This window comes from Lissotriton vulgaris, unplaced genomic scaffold (genome assembly GCF_964263255.1).
Source record: "Lissotriton vulgaris unplaced genomic scaffold, aLisVul1.2 SCAFFOLD_1449, whole genome shotgun sequence".
NCBI classification, from domain to species: domain Eukaryota; kingdom Metazoa; phylum Chordata; class Amphibia; order Caudata; family Salamandridae; genus Lissotriton; species Lissotriton vulgaris.
In genome coordinates, this window is record NW_028249667.1 from 121,321 (window position 1) to 134,915 (window position 13,595).

Genomic DNA, 13,595 nt, shown 5'->3' on the forward strand with positions numbered 1-13,595 from the left:
CAGCGCACCCTGCCGAAAGCAACCGGACAATTCCTGTTTTATACCAATCATTATCCAGCAAGAAATGAAAAGCTGCGGTGACTCTGACATTAAAAAACGTGCACACACGTGCTGGGGAGCAGAGTCAAATGTCTTACCCACTGAGCTGACAACGTGACCGGAGGTGGGGGGGGACGTTGGAAGGTGTGAGACTGCAACAGGTGACCGAGAGAGGGCGCTGTTGTATTTTTAACATCATTGCTCAGTGACACCCGCTTAAAATGCTGCTGCTTTTTAGGTCGAGCCTGGGCAGCGCATGCTGTATTCAGGTATGGGCTTGAAGATCCGCCCATATTTTTCATTGGTTTGTGTTATTGTTCATTGTAAACTGTGGCTGTTCATTGGTCAACAGGCTTAGTAGTCCCTCCTTTGTACCGCCATGTCCCATTTTGTAATCTCCAATGGCAACACCCCCTGTTACATGTGTTGTTACTCGGTAGGCTTTCATTACAGCCTCCAAGCACTATTTTCTCAAATAGCTTTGCACTGCCTGCTGTTGCAGACAGGACAAGCTCTCTCCTAACGCTTTATAAAATGTTTTATAGCACAAACGCATTTGCATTGCAATAGAGCTCTCATTTGTGAAAGTTTAAGCTATTGGCTTTGTAAATGAGGATACTTTATATTTATCTTTTTTTAAAACAACACATAAATAAAAGGCATCGTCATTTACAATCCCAATAGCTCAAACTCTCGTAAATGCGAGAACTATTGCATTACAAATGTTTGTTCACGTTGACATATGTTTTTCATCACGGAAGCGTTTTATTTGCGGCACATGGAAACAGGAAGCACGTTTTTGCTTGTAATGGTTTTACTAGTATATATAAAATGTGTATTGCTGTGGTGTCCGCCATTTCTCTTTTCTGCAGTAGTGACTACTGGCTGCGATCCTTTTTCCACTACAATCCGTCTCTCTGGGCAACATGGAAGACAACTGTAGTGATCTCAGAGAACACAATGTAAAGGGTCAGCTTGTTCATGTAGCGCCTCGAGGAGGAGTGAGACAGCAGGGGATCACCTTTGGAATAAGCACCATTAAGAGAGTGACTTAGCTATTATTAGTGCAGTAGGTGAAATGGCGCCAGTGTCCAGAGCACCCTAATCACGGATGTCAAATGCGAGGAGAAGGGCTAGATTATTTATTGTATCAGAGCCCACAGATCTTTCTAGGCGCTATACCCAGAATTAGTCCTGGTGAGCTTCACATGTGAGGCAGTCTCCACAGCACTATTTGTGCCAATTGTTGTCAGTGGGCCTCAGCAGCCCCAGTTTTTGGGGAGTGGGACTCTTTTCAGTTGTTTCCACATTGTCCTGGTTTGGTTCCTAATCATTAAAGTGTGTTGGACGGTATCAGCAGGCTGCCCTTTACCCCTGCTTGCCGACTTCTGGTGGCCGAAAGCAAGGCTGGCTTAGCTGAGCAGGGCAGGCTGTGCATGTGCTCAGTACACTGTCAGCTCTTCCCTTCAATAGGTGGCCATGGTGGCCTGACTGTGAGCCCAGTCGTGTGCGCTCACGGCCATCAAACAGAAACTGAGATGAGTAGCAAGGCAGGGCCATTGAACCACAACACCCAACAACCACCGCCCACGGCAATATTGGTAAGCAGTGATATGACGTTGGTCACTGGCACCTATTTAGTTATTTATTTATTTATTTATTATGCATTGGATTGATGAACAGATGTCAATTAACTGAGAATACTTTGAGTGTATATGAAGAGTTAGGGCTGGAGGCGTGAGGGGTTAGGGCAGAGAAATGCTCTGCACTCTGTTGAATGTTCATGTTTGTGGAATGATTTTAAAGTTCTCGACAACAACTGATAGGGGTTTACCCCCAGGAGAGTGCCTTTTAGAATGTAGGCGCTCACTTTGAGTTTGGTCGGCAGGGTATTCTGTGTCCGCCAAACTGACAGTGCCCCTTCTAGCGGAAAAGTTAGACCATCTGCCTTACTCATTCACAATGGCAATAGCTCAAATTCTTGTAAATACGAGAACTATTTCACTTCAAAGAAGCGGCCGCCATTGTTCGTGGGTGCTTGAAAGTGAAAGTGTTCATGGCGAGGAAAGCATGCCTGCAGTAGGAGATACCCATTAAAGAAACGAATGCTTAAAGACTAAATAAGACACTCCATGTAGCAACAGAACAGTCGCCATGGGATGTTACAAATGCAGACAAGGCGGTACCAAAGAGGTACTAACAAACCTAATAACAACTCACAAGCCAGCGTTCATGAAGGACAATGACACAATCCAATGGCATATATAGGCGGAGAGTGGGCGGAGCTTCAAGTACATACTCCAATACTGCATGCCTCGCAGCAGTGCATGCACTGCCCAGGCTTGACCTAAAACAAGCATTTGCAATGCAATAGATCTCGTATTTGCGAGAGTTTAAGCTATTTTTATTGTAAATGACATTGCCTTTTATTTATGTTTTGGCTATTGAAACATAAATAAAAGTCTCTGTCATTTACAATGCCAATAGGTCAAACTCGCGTAAATGTGAGGCCTATTGCATTGCAAATGCTTGTTCTATGCTTTATCTCTCTCTTGTAAAAGAGACCTCTACAGTAATGCGTCTCTGCTTGTAAAGCACGTTTGTCCTCTAAAGCACTTCTTGTATTTTTATTAGTCTCACACCTGCATTTGCCACTGGCTCAGTAGGATGGGATTAAATTATTTGAAAACAATAATAAAAACAACAATCCTAGTGTCTGGTGTGGGTAAAATTAGTTGTAGATCTTCAAAAGCTTAAGAAAGATACTAGGTTAGTCACTCTCTCGGTCTTCCACCAGGTATGTAGCTATATCCATGGCACACATTACACCACAATACTTCTAAGCCACACAAGGGGACTGTCCCCTACTAATATGCCCCTTTATTTACCTCAATTCTAGTCCAATATGGTCAACACTCTCTCAATGAGCAGCAGCTATGGGTACACTGGGAAGGCACTGGCCATACTGGAGTACAATGGCTTTCATACTGTCAGTAATTCTCTAGTCCATCAGTCTCTAACTGGGCTGTACAGAGACACTCTGCAGTCTTTAACTTGAGTGGGTCTTCCCTGATTAGGATGGGTTATATGAATCCTTGCATGTCCTCAGAGAGTCTGTCTAGTTAAAGATTTGTAATAAATGCACCTGCCCATGTGATGAACTGGTGAGAGAACTGGGACGTAGTTCCTATGTGTGAGGCCTTGCAACTTAAATATTTAATGGGGCAGAATTGTTGCTTTACTATTTTTGTTTCAGCAGCAAATGTATTTATAATATTAATATCTTTGCGTGATTAATTAAAAACATTGCAACAGTAAAACAACAATACCAAACGTCTCCATGTTGTAAGACCATAATTAAAATTAGGTTAAAACCTTTACATCAGTAAAACAGTAATAGTCAGATTTTCCGAGCTGAATGCCAGCATTTGCAGTTCGTTTTAGCCAAGGCGGCGTTCTGATGAGGCTGTGGGATTCCGGTATAATGGGAGACAAGAACTAACCGGTTGAAGAAATGAGAGACCAGATCAAAACAATGGTGGCGGGAATACCCCTGTCGAAAACGCAGAGGAAGTGAAACTGAAAGCAAGAAAAGAGTAGGCAGGCAGCGAGCTGATGCAAATAGTGAGCGATAGGAATGCGCAGAGAGTAGGGTTCGCCAATGTGGATGCAGGGATTGTGCATACCGAGGTGAGCCTGTCCGAGCCAGAGCTGAGCCTGCACCGGTCGCTCTCCCCCAGGGTCTCCTTCCAGTATTTCCAGCTCTTCTGGTGTTCTCGGGTAGAACTGCGGGATTAGTGTGTCTGCCTTTTTCACCCAGCCTACCTGCGATGGAATCTCCGCTCTGCACAATGCAAGCTCAATGTTACGCAGCCCTTGTTCTCCTTGGCTGACCTCTCCTAGCAACAAGCACTGGCTGCGGGGAGCAGCAAACAGCGTCTCTATTTTTGGAAACAGGCTATGCCGAGCAGATTATCTTCACGTTCAGTTACAGCAGCCATAATGCTGGAGCAGGGCATGGCTGCAGAGAAGAAACCCAAAATGGGGGGTGTCCCCTCGCCGAGACCGTTATCCCCAACAACTCATGCACAGTTAGTCCGTTTTCGCGGTCCTGGAATAGTATTGTTAAATTAGACTCTTGTACGAGAAAAAACGCATTTAAATGTGTTTGGGGGGAACATTCTTATTGTAAGCTTGTCCATGTCCCCGGTTCCCCTGTGTCCTGGATGTTTTCACTTGAGCCGAATCTCAGAGTCTGCTTTACGAACATGGGCAGGGAACCCTAAGACCAAGAACCAAACAATAACTACACCGAGTCCAAAGCTTTGTGACAGACTTTTCTCTTTTTGAGTGGCCCACTTGGACGGGCTCGTCTGACTTCCTTTTGGCGTAAAAGGTTTCTTATCTTTATGTGGCCATGTTGGCCCCATAAAGATAAGAAATCTTTTACGCCAAAAGGAAGTCAGACGAGCCCGTCCAAGTGGGCCGCCTGAAAAAGAGAAAAGTCTACATCACAGAATGCTCTTTCCCAATGGCTGGCCACCGTTTAGCATAAACGGTGACGCTGGCCAATGGGAAAGAGGGGCGGGGCATAAAGCCCGTCACTGAAAAAACATAAAATGTTGCCAGCGAGACTGCGCATGTGCGCAGCCCACGCAGGCAAGACCTAAAAACTAGCTCTTATCTTTATGATGAAAATTAGGTTCTTATTTCACATGTGATCGTCCACAGGGGTTCGCCTTGCGGCGCCTCATGATGGAGGCATGTGGTACCCAGAATGCCTCGCAATGCTGCTCTGGGCTGCTTCTGTTTCCAGAGCCTCATGATGGAGGTACGTGGTACCCAGAAGACCTCTCCAGGCTGCTGTGGTCTGCTTCTGTTTCTAGAGCCTCATGATGGAGGTACATGGTACCCAGAAGGCCTCGCCAGGCTGCTGTGGACTGCTGCTCTTTGCATAGCCTCATGATGGAGGTACCTGGTACCCAGAAGGTCTCGCCAGGCTGCAGTGGTCTGCTTCTGTTTGCATAGTCTCATGATGGAGGTTAGTGGTACCCAGAGGGCCTTGCCATGCTGCTGTGGTCTGCTTCTGTTTCCAGAGCCTCATGATGGAGGTAGGTGGTACCCAGAAGCTTTGCCAGGCTGCTGTGGTCTGCTGCTGTTGTCTGCTTCTGTTTCCAGAGCCTCATGATGGAGGTAGGTGGTACCCAGAAACCACGCCAGGCTGCTGTGGTCTGCTGCTGTTGTCTGCTTCTGTTTCAAGGGCCTCATGATGGAGGTACGTGGTACCCAGGAGGCCTCGCCACGCTACTGTAGACTGTTTCGGTTTCCAGAGTCTCATGATTGAGGTACGTGGTACCCAGAAAACCTCACCAGGCTGCTGTGTTCTGCTTCGGTTTCCACAGCCTCATGATGGAGGTAGGTGGTACCCAGAAGGCCTGGCCATGCTGCTGTGGACTGCTGCTATTTGCATAGCCTCATGATGGAGGTAAGTGGTACCCAGAAGGTCTCGCCAGGCTGCTGTGGACTGCTGCTCTTTGCATAGTCTCATAATGGAGGTACGTGGTACCCAGAAGGTCTCGCCAGGCTGCTGTGGTCTGCTTCTGTTTGCATAGTGTTGGACTCCAGGGAGCTCACATTGGAGGCTGACCCTTTGGTGGATTCCAGAGGGTCTGAAGAAGCATTGGGGAGTGATTCCAACAAGAGTGGCTCAGGTAACTTCCAGTCCTGTGGGATGGAAGGGATTCAGTGTAGCTCAGCTAGGTCCCAGTATAGCGGGAAGGGTGTAGGGGCTCATGTCCTGTCTCAGAAGAGAAGGAGTGAGTTTGGGTTCTGTCCCAAGGTACCCGAAACCCAGTCTCAGGGCCTGGATGGTTTCTTAAGGGAACATCAGGTCGAGGGCCTAGGCTGTACTTGTAGGCCATTTGAGGAGGATCTACCAGTGGTTAGAGAACGTGGAGACTCTGTAAACAGAGCTCCAGTAGTTCTGGTGTCTGGCAGTACCGCTCCAGTTGGGAGGGTGCAGAGGTCCAGATGGAGGGGTGAGAGGGGGAAAGAGTCCCCAGTGGGAGAACCAGTGGGTCAGAGGCCAGCCAGCAGGGCTGCATCCCCAGGAAATGACCATGGTGATACCACTTTTGTCCAGGGGGATCTCGGCGTACTGTCAGATGGACAGGGGGCGGGAGATCTGCGCCAGACTGTCATACTACACAGGAAGTATGTGTTACCCTTGGGGGGCATGCGTGCTCCCAACGAAGTCCTGGTGCACGAGGCAAGTGTTCAACTGCAGGGTTGGGTCCCTGAGTTGGGAAGCCAGGTTCAGAGGTTGTCTGACCTGGAGAGCAGAACCACTGTAATCAGTGTCCTGGCCCATGTCGCTTCTAGGCGTACCACTCCAGTTGGGGGTGGGCAGTACTCTGGAAGGGGGTGCAGAGGGAGGGAGTCCTCGCCTCTGACCCCGGTTCAACTAGAGTGTTTAGACCCTAGGTTAGAGGGCCAGGTGCAGGGTGTCCCCCCTGACCTGGCACCCCAGTTGCAGGATAGCACCCCTGAACTGGTGGGGGAATTGTGCAGGTCACCTGCCACAGGTGCCCTGACAATTCTGGAAGGGGGTACCACTCCAGGTAGGAGGGTACAGAGCCCCAAGGAGGAGGAGAGGGTGTAGGAGAGCCCACCCCAGTCTTTGGTCCAGCCACCGGGTACAGGCCTGGGGCTGGTGGGTCAGTGCCAGGATATCATACCTGACCTGACAGGAGGGAGAGTGGACAAAGGGTTCCAAGCACATAGGGCTACTGCCCCCCGCTCTATAACGCCACAGAGGTTTGAGAGCCCTGAGAGGCATACGGCCTGGGTCTCATCCCTGACTACTGTCAGTGGCCACTGTAACTTGCTGTCTGGCTGTTGGGACACATCTGTGAGCAAATTAAGGTTAGAGGCTGCACAGGTGGTGTCCACAGGTGTAGAGAAGGGGGTCCCATGGATTGGCTTGGAGGACCCTGAGAGTATGGACAGAGGATTTGAAATAGGTTCAGATTGGCGTAGAACTGGAATGTGCCCCTGCTGTTGCGGGCCAGGTCCATATTCTATCGCCCTAAGCAGGGAAGCCCATCACAGTAGTGATTGGTCTACCCTGCGTTTTGGCTGGAAGAGGGTTGTCTTGGACTTGGCCCTCTTGGCAGGGTCATCCCTGAACTTTTTGCCTTCCTCCAATATTCTCTCTGACCTGTTTTTGTTGGTTTAATGACTCTGGGCACTTTACCACTGCTGACCAGTGCTAAAGTGCATATGCTCTACCAACTGAAAAGTGTATACATTGATTGGTTTCCATGTTTGGCTTATTTGGTTTACTGTCAGTCCCCATTAAAGTGCACCAGGAGTGCCAAGGCTTGTAAATACCAATACTGCTAGTGGGCCTGCAGTGCTGGTTGCGCCACCCACAGAAGCAGCCTTTTAAAATATGTCTAGGGTCTGCCATTGCAGAACCTGCGTGCAGTCTGGTACTGTCATGCTGACTGCGCAAGTGTACCTACTTGCCAGTCCCTAAACCTTCCCTTAACTTCATATTAGTCACGCCTATGGAAGGCCCAAGGGCAGGGTGCATTGTAAGCATAAGGTAGGACAAGCCCTGATGTGTGTGACATGTCCTAATAGTGAATTACAGCTATTTTCTTTTTTCACTATTGTAAGGCTACCTGTTCTCATAGGCCAGAATGGGCTGCTGGAATTATTACACTTTATAATCCCAGCAGGCTCAGGGAACATGGTAGAAAGTCAAGTTTAGTATGCCTGAACTCAGAATAATAAAATACTTCTTTTAGTAAAGTTTATTTTAATATCCTGTGTTTGCAAATGCTACTTTTAGAAAGTTAGCATTTGCTTGCCTAACCATTTCAGCCCGCCTCTCCTAGGATGTGTATCTGCTGTCTGGGTTGTGTGAGTGACAGGGCTGGGGATGACAGGTGGTGAATAGAGGGATTACACCAGAGTGGGTGGTGGGAGTGCCCCTTGACTCTCAATAGGGCTGTGCTCTGCCACCACAATGCTGGCTCTGCCCCCTGGGGAGCGACTCATGACTCTGCCCTGCACCTGGCCCAGGAAGAGGGAAGACTGTCAACAAAGTGCTCCTGACTGTACTTGTCATCACAATGCTGGCTCCACCTCCTGCGGAGCGTCTGATATACCTGCCCCACACACTGAAAGAAAAAACCAGAGCCTGGAAAACAAAGTGCTCAGAGACTGACTGGATTAGGCAAAGGCCCCCCTGGCCTGCGGGAACAAAATAAATGTCCTATAAAAGTAGGAGCCCTGCTCCTAACAAATCAGATCCTGTTTGCGCTAAGAAGAAACTCTGCCTGAAGAGAAGGACCTGGGAAAGCTGCATGGAGGACTACTGTCTCTAATCCTGAGAGACTGGCCTGTGGTGGGTGCCTTGATGCAAGAAGGAGAGAAGATAAAAGACTGAGAAAGACTTTATTTATTCAACTTGTGCATTCTTCTACAAAGATCTCCAAGGGCTTGCTTGTGAACTTGCCCCCTGAACTGCACCCCAGGAACAGTGGGCACTACCCCCTCCCTGAAGGAAGAAGCTGTGGCGTGTGCTGCTTATCCCTGCAGCGCTGAGTTAAGGAGAGCTGAGAGCGTTGTGCACCCTCGCCGCACTCTCTACAAATCTGTGCTTCTGTGTCCCCTGAGCACCGTGACTGTGGCCTGATCGTGTCGTCAGCCGCAAAGTAAAGATCAGCCCCCACACTGGTACAAGCACCGTGACTGCACCCGTTCCGAGCCGTAGCTCGCACCGTGAAGAGGGACCTGTCTGGTCGGGGCACCGCCGCCTACTGATCTACGTGTCGCAGGCTCCCCAGTAAAGACGGACTCTGCTAATGATTGTGCCCTCCTGACCCGTGCGCTGAGAAACGCTCCCCGCAGCTATTAAAGGGAATCTCTGTGGGGCATAGTACGGCTGGTACGTCGCATCCTGTTGACCATACCACCACCTGCACCGCCTGCAGCCGCTCCCCCTTCTGGGTTGAAGCGCACGCTGCGGGTACGCCTGCCCCCGGAACAATGCACCGTTGACCTACGCCGTTTCTACCAAGCCTCGCGCAATAAACAGACCACGCAGTGTCAGCGTAAAAGGCCATTTTATTAGACCAGAACTGCGTAATCTGTACATAACAGTAACATAAACATAATAATAACAACAAACCCCCACTCACACTCCCCTCTCATTCATTTCACTCGTTCCGCTTCATCACCAAGCCCTAGAAGCTCCAACCATGCTTTATTCTTGCCCCTCAATCACTTGTCATCCAGCCCACTCCTTGCGTCCTGCCATTCACGCTTCTATCCGCCCTACGAACTCCCCCCCCTAAGCGATGGGTGTGCCCGCTCTTGACCCCCCTTGTCTCTTCAAATCCTGCCAACCAGTGAACCCCCTGTAGGGCGGTTCACTGCCCCACCCCCCTTCCAGGTCCGCCAGTCCGCAACACACACTCCCGCATTCACTCCCTGCAAAACCAGATAGCCTCATTCCAAAAGTTGCTCACCACATCTCTCATCTCCATCATGTAATACGCATTGCCCAGCTGGGACAAGTGCACCCCGTCGTCCCTGAAAACTAAAGGCTCCTCCAGTCGTATCCCGCCATGTGCAATAACCTTAATGTCTTTGTCACCACAGTAGAGTCTCATTGCCCTATTGAGCTTCCTTCGTGCTTTCTCGATGGCCCCATGCTTCATAGCCCCTCTCCACACTTTCCTGGGGACCAACTCAGTCCAGGCAATGCAGGTCCCTGCAAGCCTCGCTTTCAAAACCTCCAGGTCCCGTTGCATGAGTTGTAAAAGTGCCAATCCGGACAGTTGCACCAGGTCATTCTCCCCCAGATGAATGATCAACAAATCAGGACATCCCCTCTGTGGGATCATCTTCGCGAGCCAGGGCAGTAGTGCCCCCCATCGCATGCCACTTTTGCCCCACCATTGTACCTCGTGCAAGTGTCCTTTCAGTCCCAGGTTACGGCCGTAAACCTGCTGCTCCGCATATTTGGATGCCCAATGCACGAAGGAGTGCCCAACAATCCAAGTCACCGTCTTACCGCCCGGTCCTCCCACGTAACCTACGAAGAAAAAGATGTTAGAACAAGAAAAACAGTCTGAATCAACCAGCATCCTGCCTGGGACCACCCTACTTCCTCACATACCTCTCACAACAGCGCGACTTCCATCGCCCAAGTCTCCTAATCCTATCCCAGGACCAACCCAACCTGGCCGCCGCTGTCGCAGCCCCAATCCGGAAAGAGTGGGTCCCAAAACCAGCCTCATCCATGCCCAACCGCCTCAAAGCCTTGCGCAAAACAGCCAACAACTGGCCCACCGTCACTCTTGCGCCAGATGCATGACAAAAAATTTCCCTACAACGCACACTCCCCGTCCCCAGGAAAGTCCGCCATTCCAACACCGGGCAAACCGCCCCGCCTGTCTCATTCAACCACACCCACTTGCCCCTGCCCAACTGATCAGTCTTGGAGCACCGCAGCCAAATACCCAAGCGCCCCCCATCCACTCGAATCTCCTCAAAGAACCTGCCAGCCCCTCTCCTCGTACCCAAAAGCTCAGACACCCGAAATGCCCCGAAAAACATCCACACCATACACAAGCGAAAAAGACCCACCTCAACCAGGTCATAACAACATTCCGGCAACACCCCAACCAGCCGGACCAATAACTCAAACGTCACCGCCTCCCTCAGTCTACCCCCCCCCAATCCATCGCTCCCTGCCCCAGCCCCGCAACATTCTGCTCAGTATCACATCCTTGGTCGGGTCAAAGCCCAGAAACAAAACACAGTAGAAAGATATCCCCGCCAATTTACCAGATATCGTAGCCGCGGTCAAACCCCGATCCATGCAATCCAACACATAACCTCTCAGCCCTTGTTCCACAGCCGACTCCACACCCACAACGCCATTCACCGTCCAGCCCATAAAAGCACTAAATTCAGACCATGCCAAACGATAAGTCCTCCTTGTGGTCTCAGCCAGCGAACCCTCCACCAGTCCAATCATCCTCACTCACCCAAGGCCCAGATGCCGGCAGGCAGCTCGGTCTTGCATGTATCCGCTCCCGGTGCCAGGTGTCGAAACCGCTGCCACTGCAAACGAGACAAAGCATCCGCAATGTCATTATTCGCCCCAGGGACATGCTTAGCCCGAAACACCACATTCAACCATAGACACGCCAACATGAACCTCCGTGACAGCCGCAACACTCTCAGGTCCCTTGCCCTCTGATGATTCACCAGCTCCACCACCGTCATATTGTCCACGTGGAAGAGCACAGACCTGTTTCGAAATTCCTCCCCCCACACCACCAGTGCCACCAGCAAAGGGAAGAATTCCAAGAAGGCAATTCTCCTGCCCTGTTTGATCCAGGAGGCCAGCCAGCTCTCCGCACACCACCTGCCGTCCCAGAAGACACCAAACCCTGCTGACCCAGCCGCGTCTGAGTAAATTTGGCATTGCCAGACCGCCCTCTCCTCGTCAAATTCCAAAGACACACCGTTGAAGTCCTGCAAGAAAGTAATCCATGTCCTCAAATCCGTCCTCACTCCCATGGAAATCCTGACCCTGTGATGTGGAAGCACTGCCCCCGACATGGCCATGCCGAGCCGCCTGCAGAACGTCCGCCCTGCCCGCACTACCCTACACGCAAAGTTAAGGAAACCCAGAAGTTTCTGCACTGCCCCCAAAGAAATCCGCCGTTCCCCCACAGCCCACTCCAGACATGCCAGGATCTCCGTCACTTTGGCCGCAGGAAGGCGCGCCAGCCACTGCACTGAGTCCAGTTCGATCCCCAGGAAGGTGAGGCAACAGCTGGGACCAGCCGTCTTCTCGGGCGCCAAAGGCACCCCAAACTGAAAGGCCAACTCCTGGAATCGCGACAGGGCCCTGCCGCAATCTCCGGTATCCGACCTCCCCAGGAAGAGGAAATCATCCAAGTAGTGAGTGACTTCACGACACCCACTAACATGCACCATGACCCACTGCAGAAAAGTGCTGAACAGCTCGAACAGAGCGCAGGAGATGGCGCACCCCATGGGAAAAACCTTGTCCACGTAGATGGCCCCCCCAAACTGCATGCCCAAGAGCGGAAAATCCGCCGGGTGAATAGGCAGTAAACGGAATGCAGACTTGATGTCACACTTCGCCAATTCCGCTCCCGTCCCACACACCCTCACCAGACGGATCGCATCGTCCACCGACGCGTAGAGCACTCTAGAATCCTCCACTGCAATAAAGTCGTTCACTGACTGGCCCTCCGGCCATGACAGATGGTGAATCATCCTGAACTCCCCTTCCTCCTTCTTCGGCACCACCCCCAAAGGGGATATGATCAGGTCCCGCAACGGCCAGTCAGTAAACAGGCCAGCCACCCTTCCTTCCTCTACCTCCTTCTTCAATTTAGCAGACACTACACACGGCAATTCTTTGGCAGATCTCAAATTTTCGGCCCAACGTCGCTCCCTGGGACCCTGGTAGCCCACCCTAAAGCCCTCCGTGAAACCCCAGAAAAGCCGCGCCGCCGCCTCCTGATCCGGGTAGCACGAGAGCCACGGGGCCATCGCCTCCACCCTAACCGGTGTAGGCGCCCTTCGGTCCAGGGTGGCCCCGCCCTCTGGCGTTCCTCCATTGCTCCGAGGGTGTGGTGAGCGTGAGGCACTGCGTAAGGGCATGCTTCCCGCCGCACTTCGAGCACTCGTGTTTGAATTTACAGGGGTACCGGGAACAATACCCTTTATTGTAGCTCCAACAGGCCCCGTGGCATAACCCCCTGGCTTGGACTGCTGCTCTGAGACAATGGTGCTGGGCACTGTTCCACCCCCCACCCCGCCTTGGGCGGGATGCGGCGGAAAAGACCGATACACAACCGGTAGGCCACTGGCCGTGTGTGTGGACGCAGTGGAGTGCGAAGACGCCATCCACTGAACCCAGAGCTCCTGATCCACCTCCCCCCAACTCTTCTCGGGATTCGCGCTAACCCTGGCTCGAAACGCCTCATCATAGCTCAGTCAAGCAAAACCCCCGAACTGCATCTGGGCCTTGCGAATGATGTCCATGTATTTGAAAAGCGCGATTGCCCTGTCCAAATACTTCTGGCAATAAACGCTGGCATAGATCAAGAACGCCGACGTCCAGTTCTCCATTGTCACCGGCACCCTAGGGCGCCTCGTCAGCTCCCACTCTTCTTCCTTAGACCCCTCCTTAGCCTGCACCTCCCTGTGTAGCAACTTAAAGACATCCACAAACTCATGTTTCCAGATCCGATCCTTGAGCTTCTCCGAGAGATGCGACCCCAAAGGCATCGCCAGCCCCATATATGGTAGGTTCCTAGGCACCTTCACTCCCTTCTCCTGAGGTACTGGTTTTTTCTCGGAACCGATACTACTACAATAACCCAGCGGTGTCAGGGCAACACCCAAAGACCCCGGATTCCCCAGTCTTGGCAAATAGAGACACGGGATACTTCTTGATGACGTCAAAGACCAAAGTTTATTGGTTGCAA

General features: G+C 51.3%; 1 protein-coding gene across 1 annotated transcript in view; it reads right to left on the minus strand.

Annotated features, from left to right (window-relative positions):
* Nucleotides 1-9,536: 9,536 nt before the first annotated feature.
* The window catches only part of LOC147663501 (uncharacterized), a 43,516-nt gene continuing 39,457 nt past the window's right edge, over nt 9,537-13,595 (minus strand). Inside the window, exon 2 of the mRNA XM_086950405.1 lies at nt 9,537-10,150. Coding sequence (XP_086806531.1) covers nt 9,537-10,150 — 614 coding nt within the window. The remainder of the gene's footprint in view (nt 10,151-13,595) is intronic.